The sequence below is a fragment of the Aquila chrysaetos genome, chromosome 23 (assembly GCF_900496995.4).
Source record: "Aquila chrysaetos chrysaetos chromosome 23, bAquChr1.4, whole genome shotgun sequence".
Lineage (NCBI taxonomy): Eukaryota > Metazoa > Chordata > Aves > Accipitriformes > Accipitridae > Aquila > Aquila chrysaetos.
Window position 1 is genome coordinate 17,438,657 of NC_044026.1, and position 16,711 is coordinate 17,455,367.

At 40.9% G+C, this 16,711-nt stretch overlaps 1 protein-coding gene across 10 annotated transcripts in view; it reads right to left on the reverse strand.

Moving 5' to 3' along the window:
- The window catches only part of ARHGAP6 (Rho GTPase activating protein 6), a 341,022-nt gene that overhangs the window by 10,029 nt on the left and 314,282 nt on the right, over positions 1-16,711 (reverse strand). For all 10 annotated transcript variants that reach the window (XM_029999031.2, XM_029999033.2, XM_029999038.2 and 7 more), the window contains 5 exons: positions 14,960-15,015; positions 11,051-11,201; positions 9,803-9,951; positions 6,281-6,460; positions 885-982 (listed from right to left, as the gene is read on the reverse strand). In XM_029999031.2, the coding sequence (XP_029854891.1) occupies positions 885-982; positions 6,281-6,460; positions 9,803-9,951; positions 11,051-11,201; positions 14,960-15,015 (634 nt within the window). The remainder of the gene's footprint in view (positions 1-884; positions 983-6,280; positions 6,461-9,802; positions 9,952-11,050; positions 11,202-14,959; positions 15,016-16,711) is intronic.

Sequence of the window (16,711 nt, forward strand, 5' to 3'; positions counted from 1 at the left end):
ACTGTACAAATTCAATTTTAATTATATTCTGAATGCACTAGGCACTTTCCACACACACAGGAAGACAAAGTCCAATCTATCCCAGAGAGTTTAGAGTCTAGGAAACCTTTTAAAAATTACTTAAAGCAAAATTGTCAAATTTTGTGATTTTTGGGTTTGACATATTGGGATTCATTAGAATAAAGGCAATGACTGTGTGTCCCATGAGAAAGCCAGGAATCCTGTTAATCTGAAGGTACAAACTCATAGCATTAAGGCACACAGGTATAGGCATCTATACACCATACACAAAGTTGGAATATATTATGCATCATAACTGCAATAGTGACCAGTGTGATTTTTTTTCTCTTCAGATCTTTCACAAAGCATACAATTAAATAATATCCAAAGAGTCTCCATAAACCTGCTGTTGCGGCAGTTGACTTGCTTACAACGTCCTATGTGTATACAATAGGAAAAGAACAACGAACGGTTCAAACGGCTAGCCGTGATTGTGTTAAGGCACTCTAGGGTGTGTTTCAAGGATAGTGTAATACACACCTCCTGTTACTGAAGACTACAATAAACCCAAGACATGAACCAGCAGATCACTAGAATACACCCTGTCAGATAATAGTGCACTGAATATTTTTATGTACATGTCATTCTGTTCTCTGCAGCAGAATGCAATCTTTCCTCTGAATCGGGAAACAAGATTTGTCTTTAGAAAACACTGTACAAGAGTCATAATTTCTTTGGCAGAGTCTGTGTAATGGGGAGGATATTTCTACTCCACTGTAGACAGTGCAGAAGAGCTGTGGAAAAACCAGAACCTTTTGAACACTTCCAGTGGGAGATAGAAATTCCCAGCAGAAACAGGGATGATGAAAAAACAGATTACTCACGATGACTGGGAAGCTTTCCTCCTCAACAAATAGTCCACAACATCTGGGTCAGTCTCTAATAGGCTAATAAGCACTTCATTCTGTAGGTCAGGGGGAACCTATGAAGACAGCAAAAAATAGTTGGGAGATTAATATCCTTTCACATACACTGATTTTGGTACTATGCTTAATCTAAAAGACCAACTACAAGTACATTTACAGAGAGTATATAAAACAAATACTCAGAAGCTTCCACTTAAAAGAGAAATTTCATGTAACAACAGGTGAAATAAGACTAAAGATGACTTTGTACAACGCCAAATGCTGATTACTGTTGAATAACCCACTGTTTTCCAGTATTAGATCTGATAACAACAGTGGGATTACTCATGTATCGCAATCTCGAAAGCTCCAGTTTAAGGTCCTCACCTTACATCCCCATTCAAAGATCTGGGGACATTTACAAATTTCCATTGCAAGCAACTGTACTTCTCTGCTTTTAGAAACAACGTGAAATGTAATTACACAGGAAGGAGAATGTTTCTTCATATGTTCTGTGGCATTTGATTTACTTATGTCCTTCTCATATGGAAATTTTGCGGCAACTGTTCTATCTATGAAGTTCTTCAGTTGCTTCGTTTCAGTGAGAGCTGCCAAAGGTAAACATTTTTCTAAATGAAGTCTTATAAACATTTAGCATTCAGGTATCCATATGGCCAAATCCTGGGATCTAGAAGCATTTACATTCCTGCTTATGCTCAATCAGAACTTGAGTAATTACAGAGTTCATCTGTCCATAACTCAGGTTTACAAGTGGGTCCTGCTGGATCTCCAGCCACTCTGGACTTTGCATAGTAGCAACAGGCTCAGCCAGAATTTGTGTCACCTTCTTTCGAGTTTGGCCTTCTGATTTGTTAACTCTCTCTAGTGTACTTTATAGGGAGATGAACCTTCAAAACACTTGACAGCTTCAGCTGCTGCAGGATATAGCAACATCTCCTGGGCAGGTAGCAGGAATAGCACTCCAAAACCTGCCCAAGTAAACTTTGTGTTTCCACCTGCATTTTACATGAGTCTTATCAATCCTTAAGTGAGTTTGTCCACATCACAGTGGAACTTTCAACTCGGCCTTCAAAGCACTGAAACAGATGAAACCATCTGAGAAACTTGAACTAACAGCCCAGGTTCACTCATGACGGATGGAGCTGAAGGCAAGACAATCACAGCAAGGGGTCATCAACTGTGCAATATGCTTCTGGATGCAATTTGTCAGAGCCTGAATCTCTTGACCTTCAGGTCACACTGCATGGGCCATTTGTTCTCCCTGACATTTCCTGGGAAATAGGAATAGAATTACTAATAGATTCCTCAGGGGAATACCTCAGTTTGGGAGGTATTTAGGGAGTCAAGTTACAGAAAAGGCATGTTTCGTTAAAAAAGGAAATAATTTGAAAATAAATGAAGATACGCATCATTTAATTCAAACTGATCCAAAATCTCTATGAAAAACTTGTGTGACCACATACTCCTTTTTTAAAAATTGTATTTAGCCTCTATGCTGGAAAAATATCTTACTGATAGTCATTGATACACCAGTCTTTAAATAAATTATCTTCTCTTTATAGGAATACATTTTTGGAAACCTGGTGTGCTGTAACTTCTCTGTTTAGACAGCCTGTCTATACAGTAGAATAAACTCCAAATAAAGTTTAAGGGTAAAGGAGAATCCATGTCTTTCTGTATGTAACTCACTATTCAGCTTTATATCAAGTTGATAAACTTGTAAGAATCTACTGAGAGGACTTTGTCAGAAAAATAAAAATATGTTTTCCATTATTTAAAAAAAAAAACCAACAAACCCCAAAACAATGCAGTCTTTCATTCCATAAAAATGAATCTGAAAAAGTTCCAACAGGAAGTTCAGTTCCAACTGAAAGCATCTGCAAACCCCAAACCTAACAGTTCTATTGAGTTATAGGACTTTTATCTGAGTGAATGAGGGCATGTTAATCTATGATCCTTCAACTGGATTTGTACTGATGGTCTCCTTGCAGCTATCTACTGGGTTTTGGGTTTCCTCCTGTGCAGAAATTTACTTCAGTTTAGTTAACTAACTTGCAAGTGTAGAAATGATATGCATGTAATTATAAACTTACACTTACAGAGAACTACTATGTTGGTATCTCAGGAAGATGTTAGAGACCTGCAATAACTATTATTGAATTAATTGTTTAACTGGCAGTTGTGGCTGAGTAGATGGATGAGAACTTGAAATTCAGGGACAGAAGGGAAGCCAAGGCACTGCTGAAGCAACAGCTGTTGGGCACACACTGGGACGGATCAGAGGGCTCCAGGGTTGTTAGGACTTTCAGTAGAGGAGGAGATATTCTGAGATTTTGGGGCTGGGTGCTACATAAGAGTCACAGCTATTAAGACACAGAAGGGTGGAGGGACCCTTGAAGTGTCTCCTTTGTGCTGTCCCTTGCTACTGATGTGGCACAGAGAGGCAGCGCGTGCCTGCCTCTGCAGTGGGGAGGCCACAGTAGCCTCTAACAGTAAAAATAAGAAATTTCAGACACTATGTAGTGCTTCTTTGTGGCAGGGCTGGATTTGGGCGCTAGGAGATGAAAATGCATGACCAAGCTGCTCTTCTCCGTCCTCCACGACAAGTCAAAGCCAATGAGATGAAGAGTGGTTGAGTTGTGTCTTCCCGTATTTAGCTGCTGGGCATAGTTCAGAGACTGGCAAAGAACAGTCTTTTGTACATTCCCATAAAATGTTTTAATGCATCCCTAATATTCACTGAAATGGATAAGAATTGGATATGAAAGGCCCTAACATCAATGAAGAAAGGTCAGAATCCGTATTCTGTACGAAATCTATGTTTGCGTATTACTGATGTCAATGACAATTGCTTAATAAAAACAGTCCCCAGTATCCCGGGTTGTTCTGACAAACAGAACCTTCCTGACCACCCAGCAGAATCATTCTGATACTGTGGTCTGGGTGTCACAACACATCCTGGTTTCCTACGTTTTATTTCACAAATGTTCCAGTTTCAACGCTGAAGCCAATCAGAGTTTTAGAACCTCCCCATATACAAAAATAACAGAAAAAAAACCCAAACCAAACACAGAAACACCTTAGCAGCAATACACTGTATGTTATAGCTGTAGCTGAATTCTTGAGTCCAGATGTTTTCCTTTTTGTAAGTAGCATAAATGTCAAGTATAAACAGCAGTTCTGGTTTGGCCCCACTCCTATGGGTTTGGAAAACAAACTGCTGCTGCCTGATTTCAAATGATCAGAGTTTTATTGCAATTACACGTACAAGTCTTTTCCTTTCAATGCATATATTACCAAATGATGCACTGGGCTAATTATCTTCAGAATACAAAGAGTCTCTCTCTGTGCTGCTGCTGAAAACATGAAAAAGACAAAAATAAACCCTGGCAGAAGCTTTATAAAACACTAACTATGAGCAGTTTGACACAATCCTACAGATCAAGTATCACTTGTGAGTCTAGACATTACTCCAGAAAACAGGCAGAACCTGCCATGTTGTTTGTTAAACTACAGCAATGGGAAGAGTGAAAGCACTCAGAGATGCTGTTAGACATTTCTATAAATTTCACATCAACATATTCCAGCTTTTAGGAGAGCATCCGAGATAGGTTTGTCTTTCTTTCACATGCAGCTAGCCTCTCATTTTGAAATCTGATTCTAAACTCCCTCAACAATCTGAAAAGCTACTCTGGAAAACAAAAGAACACGACCCCCCCTCCCCTCCCCTCCCCCATTTAACCTTCAGATGAAAATGCAAGCACTGAAGAGATAAAGGAATAAATCCGTCACAATTAAAAGAGACCATATGTAGGTTAGGCTCACCCTAAGCCCCACCCTTTCCACGTTGAAAGTCGGAATGTGTGCCTAAGTATTATCTACTGAGATGTGGCTGTGCTGTAAAATGTTCTTAAAGAGAAACAACAATAAGAAAACTTCAAGTAATGCAAGTATTCTTATTCTAGTATTATTTTAAACTTGCTAGTGCTGTCCACGCTCTGGGCCAGCAGACCTTCGCACAACAGTCCAGCTCTGTCACTTTCTTTTCCTGCTGTGGAAGGAAAAATAGCACCTAAAGTTTCCTCAAACTGTGAAAAGCATTAAAAAAAAAAAAAAAGATTGCTGAGTGTCTCACTGGAACAAGATTAAAAATAAAGCAAAGGATGTAATGAAAGGCAATACAGTGTGAGGGAAAAAACGAGAAAACCACAAAGAAGTTCATGTGAGGCTAACACTGATAGGCAGGGCTCGTGACTGCTTTCTCAGGCTCTTCTCCCTACTGGAATCTGGTAGACACCTTCCCCTTACGGTACTATGTGGCCATCAGTCCCACATGCCCACAGTCCAGGCTTGTCCATCTTCTCCCATCAAGGTATTCAGCACCCAGCTTTGCTGGAGCACTAAAGGAGGTTTCCAGAGTGTTGTTCCTCTTGCTTTGGGAACCTGTCCCCTCAGTGTAACATCCAGTGCAGCTTAGTTTCAAGACAGAACCACCAGAGCTATTTTCACCTTTCCAAGACTACTGGTTTTGTTAAGATGTATGCCTACTGAAATGAAGACAGGATAGTGCCCACCACGAGGTCTGACTGGCCCCTGCTACCCCAGAGCAGGGTGCTCTCAGGCACAAGTCATCCTGAGCTGACCTGTAACTTGGTAGACAAAAAGATAAAGCCACAGAATGAACTGTCCAGGTAACTGCTAGGCATGAGGAATGTGATTTAACTAAGCTGCATCTTAAGTAAACAACATGTCCAAGTCCAAGGTCATCATCCGTTTTATGAAGGACCTCCTCGCTTCCGCAAGAGAACAGAAAGGAACTCAGGACCTACACAGATTTATTCTTTACTCCTCTTACCCAACTGACAAATAAGAAAGCTTTGTCCTTCCTCCCCATCCAACCAGCAAGAAAGTCTTTGGTAGGGGAGGCTGTTCCTTAAATTAACCAATGATCTCTTGCTCCCTGCAGAAAAATTGGCTCCCTGACTTCCAAAACTGAGAGGTGGAAAGTCATTTTCAGTCTTGTCTTCAAAACTAATGAGCAACGCTGGTGCGTTCTTTAGTATACAACTGAATAGCCAACCTCATCATTTCCACAGACAGAAATCTTCTAAGGAAGATACTCTTATCTACATAGAAACCATTCCAGGTAAGATATAAGTACACATTTTTAATACTACTGCTTACTGCAAAGCATTCTCCTTGATAGAAGACTACTTTTTCTGCCAATAATAATTGACCCTAATTTAATGCAGTTTCCACAGTTTATGTCATCCTAGTCTACTTTAATACAAGCCAGGTATTTCCTCATTTAACTTAAAAATGCATAGGAGTAATGTGAAGAAACAACCACCTACCATGAAAAGGGCTTCATAGTTTTCAATCATCTTTTGTACGACAGCTATGATAGCAGTACTCTCTTCAGCTCGAGCTGAGCTCTGAACTGAGAATTCTTTGTCTGTAGATTTCTGCTTGTGCAACAAGTTAGGACCAAAGATGGTAGCCAGGTTAAGTGATGTCATTTTGTTCCCAGTAATCTAGAAAACAGAATATAAATGAGGTGGGGTCCCCCAGGGTCTAATGTATACAGATATGTATATACACACATCTGAACACCCCTCCTCCCACTCCCCCAACATACTCCCCCCCCCCCCCGCCGATTTGGCAGATGCTTCATTCATGAAAACCAAAACCAAGTGCTAGTCAAATAAAAAATGAACAATTTTTAGAAACGTTGAAACACCTTGTTTGGACATCTCTGCAACAAGCACTCTGGATTTTCTGGATATATTTTCAAATGGATTGGAAGAGTAGAAGGTGGAAGTGCTGCCTGCCCTTAATGCCCTGGAAGCTCGGCAGTGGTATACTACCCCTGAACTCAGGCAAACCTCCCTCCTACTTCACCACCTTGGCATATCACTGTCTCTTAGGACCAAATAATGAAAACTGTTAGCTTTCTCAAGTAGCACTCATGATTTGAAACAGATACAGTGAGGAAAAACACACCTTTCCATGTTTAAACGGTTTAGATAATTAAGGAGCATGCTCATTATTTTTATTAGTATTTCCCTGTCTTTTTGATTGTTTCCTAGAACATGCTAAATGTTTACTTGTTGGGTGGATTGTTTTGTTTTGTTGGGTTTTTTTTATTTTTTTTCCTACTTCTATAACTCTGTGCTCAAAGAAGCAATAGTAACCTGACTTTGGACACAGTAGGCAGCTAGGAATACATACTAGACTAGACAGAAATTATCTGAAAAATATGTCATATAGCTTATGAAATCAAAATTTTCATTGCCATATTTGTGATTCGACTACTTTTTTCCTCTTCTATTCTTTTAACAGAGCAAAAAGCAGGGGTCATGTGCTTCCTCTCTGTGTCTCCACTTGGTTGCTATTCTGGGAATGCAGAAGAAGATGCCAGCAGTTTGACTACATAAGACTGTAAGTGAGTTTCAGCTGTTGACCCAGTATTTCTTGCAGTTTTTTTTTTAAAGAACAAAAAAAATATCATAAGAGTTATTTTTCATTTGTTTCAGTTACATTTGAACTAATTAATTTTAAAAAAAGGACAGGAAGAGGCACCAAAACCAGGCAGTCAAAATAGCATTTCAAGAAATGAGTGGTACAAAACAAATCTTTTCAAAGTAGTATTTTAATTTTTTTTTTTTTTTGTAGCTGGTCATTTACTGAATACTCCAGTCAAACTTAACACCTGTGCACTGACTGCACCTAGTTTTATTTTTTACAGAGCTCCACTAGACAGCATAGAGATGATAGTAAAAAGAGCTTTTCCTTTTGTCGGTGGGACCACTGTGTAATCTTGGAAAGACATCTGCACTAAGTAGGTGCATGGGCAATCATAACAAACTTGTTGACTCTTTGTTCAGAGACTCATCCCAGCACGACTGTGAGTACAGCACGCTCCCTTATTTGTGCACCACCACGCACCCGGTTGTTTTTCGGGTGACCTGCTTTTTAAACACCGTCAGAGTACTGAACCACCAAGGATGCACAGGCATGCGGTGCCTCAAGTGTGCCAGGGGCAGCCTCTGGCTGTGCCTGGATCTGCATGTGCAGGCTGTTTGTACAAACAGTGAGTCTTCAGGGCAGCCTCGGGGCATCCCTTAAAAAATGTTGCAAACTTATCCACTGAAATTAACTGAATGAGTAATTTTAATGAAGTTAGTCATCCATCTTCATCTTCATGAGAGAAGGGCTTTTGAAAGAAATTGTGAAGAGGGCCTGTGTGCCAACACTTGGCTGTTTTCCCTCCAGTGATAGCAAACAGTCTGCTAAAATACCTTCTCTTGCCCTCTACGTCTTTATTCACTTAATTATTCATGAATAGCTTAAATAATTGTGAGCAGAATACTGTATTATCTATAAAAGGTATCCAATTGCACATAATATTCCCGATGCTTACAACACTGCCAGGATAGCTTACATAAATTTGCCTTGCCAAAATACCTGTAGCAGAGCTGATGTACTGTTAAGAGGAATGAAAATGCCTTTAATACAACTGTTGGGCCAAAGCAACTCTCTTAAGCAGCATCCTCTAGCCCTGCAATAAGATTCTCTTGGGATCATTTCTGAATGAACAGAGAACTCTTTGCAGGACCAGGGGGACCACGACCTTAGCTGGCTTACACATGTTTTTAAGCACAGTAAAATTGTTACAGGCTGCTCTTTTTAAAGGCTTTCCATCACAGTGGTATAGTTTTTTATCAACTCCTTGCTGAGGACAAAAATAATAGCATCTAAAGTGGATTTAAAAGTGAAATAGGCCTCGAAGTCACATACAGCACACTGGAAGTTAGGACTTGCGGCAGAAATTTGACAAAACTCAGTCTCAAAGTGCCAATTGTTAAAAGCAGCCAACTGCAAAAGGTGCCCAAATTTGACAGAAGTTAGCAGAGTTTTCCATCTGGAAGACAAAATTCTCTAGGAGTTTCAGAAGAGTCTCAGAAGTAACCTCAGAAGTAGTCTCTGCTGCAGTTCAGAGGACAGAGAAGTCCTTCCCACAGATCAACCGGCACAATTTTGTCAAGCAGTGACAGACCGTATCCACCTCATTCGAAGTTAACAGAGTTGCCGCCTTTTGCAGAGCAGCTCACTAGTTCAAGCATTCTCCTGGTAGAAAATGGGAAGCCTGGATTTTGAGATCTTCTCTAGTGTCAATGGTGTAGATGCACACATGTGAATACTCAGAAGTACAGCTCAGCCACATGGCTATGGGTGTTCTTGTCTCTGTGGTGTGGGTGCACTCCAACCTCTCCACTGAATTTGGTCCAGAATGCAACTAAGGAGGCCAGAAGGAAAACAGGAAAAGATGGACCCTGACTCCAACTAGTGATTAGGTCTGTCAGTTACAAGGACACAGCTGGAGTTCCTGTGCTTTATTTTTCATTCTTCACTACCCAGTGCACACAAGGAAGCTAAGAGAACCAAGAAGTGAACTGCTATGTCCAAAGGTCATAAAAGAAAGCAACAACAGAAGTGAAAAGAGAATGAAAAAGCATACTCTTGAATGCCTGACAATTTTCTATGTGAATATTTTTTCCATAGAATATAATAGGATAAAACAAGGCGGGGAAGAAGGATGGGTAACATTAGACGTTCTTAACAACAAGGTCGATCATGCTGTGAATCTCCCAAAGGAAGTGGCAGATGCTTTACTGATTAAGTCATATAAAAATTAAACTTTCACAGCCCTAAGAACATAGTCAACAGCTAAATGGCAAATGCGCAGGCAAGAATGTGAGATCTCTCCCATCTTTCAGGGGTTCGCCACCATCGTGTTTGTTTCACAGCTTTGAAGATCTCTTTTCAGATCATGAATTAAGCAAAGTCAAAGGACACGAGTGACCGCGACTTACCTCTTGGCCATCTTTGTCTGTGGTGTCTTCTGCGTGGCCAGCCACTGTGGAGAGGAACTGCAGCAGCCGGTGCAAGGTATCGCAGTTACAGGGAGGTAGAAGATAAATGAGAAGCTGTAAGGTGCTTAGCTGTTCATCTGGCTCTAATACTAAGAGGGGGAAAAGATACATTCTAAGAAAATCACTCCAACTAACCTAAAAGCAGACCAAATATACTGTTCCCAGACCAAAGGAAGGCGTAAGAATAGCTTTTTTTAAGGATCATTTTCATTACAATGTCAGAAGAAAGAGAAAACTCTAAGGAAATATCAAAAGTGTAACAAATATTGTTAGGGGATTTTTGTCTTGGTTGGTCAACTTTTTGCTCACAGGTTCATAGGATCTTTTCTCAGCCTATGAGAGCGCAAAATCCATGTTGCACATTCCGTCACTCACTGGACACAAAAATTCTGCTTTATTTAGGTATAGCTGCTGGTATATACAGGGCACCACTGGGAAGCATTCCAGTCAGGTTTATGCTTTAGCCATTTTAAATAGGTTTTCTTACAATTTCACATCTTGCAGAGGTACTGGGAGATTGGGAAAGCAACTAGGGATATAAAGGATGTTCTGGAACCACCATCACTTTAACCATCTAAAATGCAATGGTAGCCAGTGACAAAGGTGAGACAGAGGCAGGATCTCAGACATGACGGCTGGAAAGAATCTGAAGAACATATACCAGGCAACAGATTAAGCTTGAAGGGTCCAACTTTACTTTTTCCCAAATCTGGAAGACTCTGCACTCAGGTCTTAGGCAACACATTTGGGAGTACTTAATATGATGGCTTTGAGGACCATTAACTATGATGAAACTTGAGCTTCTGAAGCTAGGTTTTTGAAGCCAGACCGGAATTAAAAGCATTAATGGTGCTAAGATACCAGGAGTCAAATGGGAGTCTTGTCATCAGCTACTGCTGAACCAATGACAGCGTCAGGATTTAATAGACAACATGAATCACATCCTATCTACAAATGCAAAAATAGATACACGAAGTGAAATCTTTGCTGTTCTAGTTTTCTGGGCTATACTAACACAGCATGAAAACCAAGGAAAGACCTCAGCAAATTTATACTATACAAATATTTGGAGCAAATCAAGGCTAGAGTATTAAATGTGCAGAAAAAAAGAATATGGTTAGTAGACATCAAAGAATTCAAACAGGTAAGCTTTTGAAAATAGGTAAATCAAGATGGTGTAGTGCTCACAGAGAGTGTTGATGAAAGGTGTATAAAGTTCCCTGGTGAGAAGCGGGTCAGGCATGTCACGCAGAAATTCCTTTAACAAAGCAGCAACATCATGAATGCTGTGCTCTTCGTCTAATACAACATCTATGCCCCGGTCAAACTCTTCACGTAACTGAAAAAGATCATGACACAAAACCACAGTCACTTATTGTCCCAATTTGTACATCCCAACACAGAAAATCTTTTAAGATGTAGATTTACTCATTTTCAGTTTCCAGATTGGACATGACTAATTTTTGGTAAGGTCAAAGATCTAATTCATGTCTAATTGGTGCTTGTTCCATGACATGTAACTTAAGGTTTGTACCAGACTGTAATAAAATACAATTCTTTCTTTCCAGCTAATATATGGCACTCTTTTATGAAAAAATGTGCCCAAGTAAATATAATTTTTGCAGAAATGTAAGATTAATATCAAAGGCAGAAACCAGGGAGAATAAGGAAAACTTCAAGAAAGGCTTTCTTATACCACCTTACCACATTATCTCTAGATTTTAGGGCCAGAAAGACTAAAATTACATTTCGTAACATTGACATTTTTGTACAAAAACATTAGTAATAAGACAATGTTAATATCCACCAAACTCACATTTCTCTTGTGATTTAAGACTATTTAAGCATAAGCAGCAAGCAGCCAGGTTCACCAAGACTTCATGGCATTTGTCCACACACATCTTGTTCTGCCTTCCTAATTTAGTTATATTCACTAAGTGATCATCATTACAGAGTTAACAAACAGCAAGCTAATACCATTACGAGGTATTGCTATTTTTTTCCAGCTGCAGTCCTCAGACAAACTCTGTATAATTCAAAGGCATCACACTTCCCAAAGGCAGAAGAAATCCCTCTCCCACATCCAATATGCCTTACAAAAAGATAAATGCCTGCCTTTCTGGACAGATTTCCCAGGACCAAGAGCAGAATACTTTCTTCAGGCTGAGCGCTCCACCTTTTACTCTCTTTTCACTTTGAAAATAGTCAAGATGTTTTAAAACTATTTCCTAGGAAAATTTTGTATCTTTGCTAATATTATGAGGTACCATGATCTCACATATATCTTCTCAGAGAATAATTTTATCTAAATCTTACTAAACGATGACATTTGAGGTATCAGCTTTCTTTACCAGGATTATTACAGACATATCGAAAAGAAGAAAGGTGGTAAGTCACAAGCAAACTACATGTCTGTGATGATCTGTGGCAAATCTTGATCACAAGCAAATCTATCTTGCGTGTGTATAGTGTGGAGGAATGTAGAAAATCCCGTATTTTCAGCTGAAATTGTGCTTTCATAATGGGTGTGAGAGGTATTCTGTAAAAACTACAGCCTCCTTTCTAATTTATTAAGACTACTTTTAACATTAATATGTCATTACTAATAATGAATAATTATGCTATGAAGACCAGATTTTGTTCTTTATCTAGTATTATGCTCCCCCCTGCTGATTTGTGGTCCAAGATTTTCCAGTTCCAACTTGAGGATTTCATTACCAGCTCAGTTCTACCCTTCAGAATGGTGGCAAATGCAGAACATCCCTGTGGAGCACCATAAATTACCTCTATCCACAAGATTGCTTCTGCACTTACTGCCCAAAAGCAGCTGAGGAAACAGATTAGCACTGCATCAGGAATACAGACTAACCAAATAGCTGTCTAACTCAGAAATTGCTGTTAGAGTCTTGAATACGGCACTTCTGATCCGATACCCTGTGAGGCCTGGAGAGATGTCCTAATCAGCCCAATATCAGATAATCACTGGTGAAACATGGCCACATTTCGGGCCCAAGTATCATGGCTGTGAAAAACTGTGTATTTCTAAGTTTAAACTTTAGGTCTCAGACGTCATTCACAGGGAATACTTTCAGACTTTTGCAAGACACATCTGGCGAACCACAGCATCCACCGGAGCTTAAGACCCGAGAGCTGAGGACACCCGTGCTGGGAGAGGGGACGGGAGAGCAGAGCTCCAGCCGTGTTCAACCTCAGGGTCTGGCCGCTGCTTCGCCTGCAGAGCTGCCGCCAAGGCACCAGGCCCAACATAGAGGGCTGCCCACCCTAAGCTCGGCAACGATGCTCTGCTCAAGCATCTGTATCGTTTCTGGGCACAAGCTGGTAGCTGGCATCCTGATGTACCAGAGCTACCACCTTGAGTCAACACTAGCTCAGGAATCTTTGTCCTACACCCCACTGAACGTGAAGGAGGTGGTTTGTTAATAGACGCTCTCGTTCTCGATTCTCTCTTCGTGCTCACCAACCAAAAACCCTGCTGGCACATGCGTTTACTTACTCATGTATTTATTGCAACAAACTACAGTTGAAATAGGACATTTTCTAACTGGGGGAGGAAAGGAAACAAAACTGTGCCTACTTTCTACACAAGAAAAACTAATGAACAGCTGCAAAAGCACACCAAAATCCGAGTACTGGGTTTGGCTTTCCATGGTTCAGAAAATGAGTGGAATTTTAATTGAATCCAGACTTTCCCACGTGTTCATGTTGACAGCATTTATTATTGTAACTGCAAGGGCCAAGCTGATGCTTCCATGTTGTTTAATGAAATATATTATATATTAGTTCACCTAGTTCAATAAATTAGTCCATGTAATAGAATACATAAATACCCAAATCTCTTGATTTCCTCAGCTTTTGAAAGGACATTAAAAGAAAAACTAGTGAAAGTCAGTGATGTTCGAAGTAAGGCTTAGTTTAGAAGTACATGATACAAGCCCTCTCCTTTTTCCCCAGAGGTATGATGCAATTGTACTCATCCCTGAATGATAATACATGTTTTGACATTGAAGCTTATAATGCAAATGACAGGCAACTTACTTTTCAATACTTTATCTAGTTTAGTGTTGATCTAACAACTGCCTCTGTAGACTGTGAATGTTTTTAGCTTTGTGTTACACCAGCCACTCAGCAATAGAAACTGCTAGAGAATAAGCTACAAATCAGTAGGCTATACTGTCCAACCACTCAGAATCAAGTCAATTTAGCTATTCAAGGTAACATTCCAGAGCGCCAAACATTATACTGTGTAGTTTTTGCAACAAAAAACTATTATTTCTGGGATCAGATGCAGCCAAGTTTTCTTTTGCTTTTTTCCATTTGGTCTTTTTCGTCTTATGCTCCCTGGCAGGGGTATTTTCCTGTAACTTTTTATCCCCCCCGTAAGCATCATGCAACCATTAAGCACTATTCTCTACTGCTCTAATTCAACGTGTATTCCCAACTTTTGGGAATAGCAATGCAGTATCTAGGGCTGAGGAAACAGCCACTTCTGACTTTCTCTGGAACCTAACTGTACACCATTTTTGCTTTTTCAACATTTGGCTGAGACTAGGACTTGGATGGGTCTGCTCTGACCTTCAAGTTTAACAGGGGTAAAAGAAAGGTGGTATTTGGGAGCAGCAATTTGAGGGTCAAAGAGATTGTTCTGTACTTGCATATTTTCTCATACTGTGAGTTTTCAAAAAAAAAAATTTACAGTTTGGGTTTACTTTGGGAGCTTCAGCTGTTTCTGAGATGAAACTAGCAGCCAAGATTTTGTTTTTTTTTTTTTTCCCTACAGTGTAACCTTTGGAAAATTTCATCACTGTAGTCTATTTGGATCTCCAATCCTGTGCTACTTCTGCAGAGCAAAACATACAGAGACTGTTAACCTGCTGAGAACCTGACAAGGATTTCACCAGATGTAAAAGATGACTGGAAATGGCCTGTTATGAGCCATTAAAAAAACCAATAACGTCACTGACCCAGAAAGCCTGAATTTCACCAGGTGACAGATGGGGAGGAAATCACTTAACAGAAAGGAATCAGGTTGGTTTGTATCATAGCTGATGACGGAAAAGCCTATCCATATCCACTCACCTGTCTCACTCTCTTTTTTGAGCTTCCAACTCTGAATATTCCTACGGTCTGGAGACCTGCAAGTATAGCACATCAGACAACCATTTTATTGTTTAATTTTCTGCTGAAAATTGCATTGAACCAAAGCAATCTGGGCTATGTGCGTACTTAAAACAATAAAAAAAGCACAATGTATTTCTCTACAAACCTGTACTTACCACGCTGAGGCAAAACTCAGTTGTCTTGGACTAAGAAGCCATTGACTGTAGCTTTTAAGGACCTCACATCACCTAACCTGCAAAATGGCATCTCCGTGACATTTCTTGTGATGCCATTTTGGTAGTGCCACTGCTACTCTGTGAGGAACAGAGGTGTGCAGAGAGTGAAGCACTGCTCAGCATCTGGAGGTGGCACTTCCAGGACCGACAACAAAGCAAACAGGCAATAACTAAATAGTTGGGCACTGAGCTGTGTCTTTGGATACAGGAAGCAGTTGATGTTTGGGGTTACCCACTGGCTCTACAGAACCTGTCAAGACAAAGCTGAGAGTTTCCTTCAGAAGGACATAAGTACAGCACTCAGGCTGATTGCGAGAGCGAGGAACTCTACCTGGCAGTTGCGTGCAGTTTAGAGGGTAGGAACGGCTACTATATAGAGGGAAAGCTGTAAAGAAGTACTGTTGTACTTCAGGCAAAGAGCTGAAGGTGTACCTCTTGTGTCATTTAGACTTAAAGTGATTTGGAAATCGGTGTTGCCTGCTATTCCATAAGAAATCAGTTCAAACCTTCTTCTAGCCCTGTAGATACTGCCAAGGCCAAGTGCCGGGTCCTGCACTTGGGTCACAACAACCCCACGCAGCGCTACAGGCTTGGGGAAGAGGGGCTGGAAAGCTGCCCGGCGGAAAAGTACCTGGGGGTGCTGGTCGACAGCCGGCTGGATATGAGCCAGCAGTGTGCCCAGGTGGCCAAGGCGGCCAACGGCATCCTGGCCCGCATCAGAAATGGTGTGGCCAGCAGGAGCAGGGAGGTGATCGTCCCCTGTACTGGGCACTGGTGAGGCCGCACCTCGAATACCATGTTCAGTTTTGGCCCCTCACCACAGGACAGACATGGAGGTGCTGGAGCGTGTCCAGAGAAGGGCAACCGAGCTGGTGAGGGGCCTGGAGCACAAGTCTGATGAGGAGCGGCTGAGGGAGCTGGGGCTGGTTGGTCTGGAGAAGAGGAGGCTGAGGGGAGACCTCATCGCTCTCTACAACCACCTGAAAGGAGGGTGTAGTGAGGTGGGTGCTGGTCTCTTCTGTCAAGTAACTAGTGATAGGACGAGAGGAAATGGCCTCAAGTTGCGCCAGGGGAGGTTTAGGTTGGAGATGAGGAAAAATTTCTTCACCGAAAGGGTTGTCAGACATTGCAACAGGCTGCCCAGGGAAGTGTTGGAGTCACCATCCCTGGAGGTGTTCAAAAAATGCATAGATGTGGCACTTCAGGACATGGTTTAGTGGGCATGGTGGTGCCGGGTTGATGGTTGGACTCGATGATCTTAAAGGTCTTTTCCAACCTAAACAATTCTATGATTCTGTACTACCAGAATATCAAACAAATGATAACATGGTTGTCGAATGGACATACTTTTCCAAGTAACAGAAACTGAAAAATTTGAGAGTAAATGCACCTTAGAGATGCATTTAGATGGTCTTTAGCAATGAGAATGAGAGGGGAAATCTTAGAGACTTAGGCAGCTGTGCACATAATATCATTTTACACAGGTAGACATTTT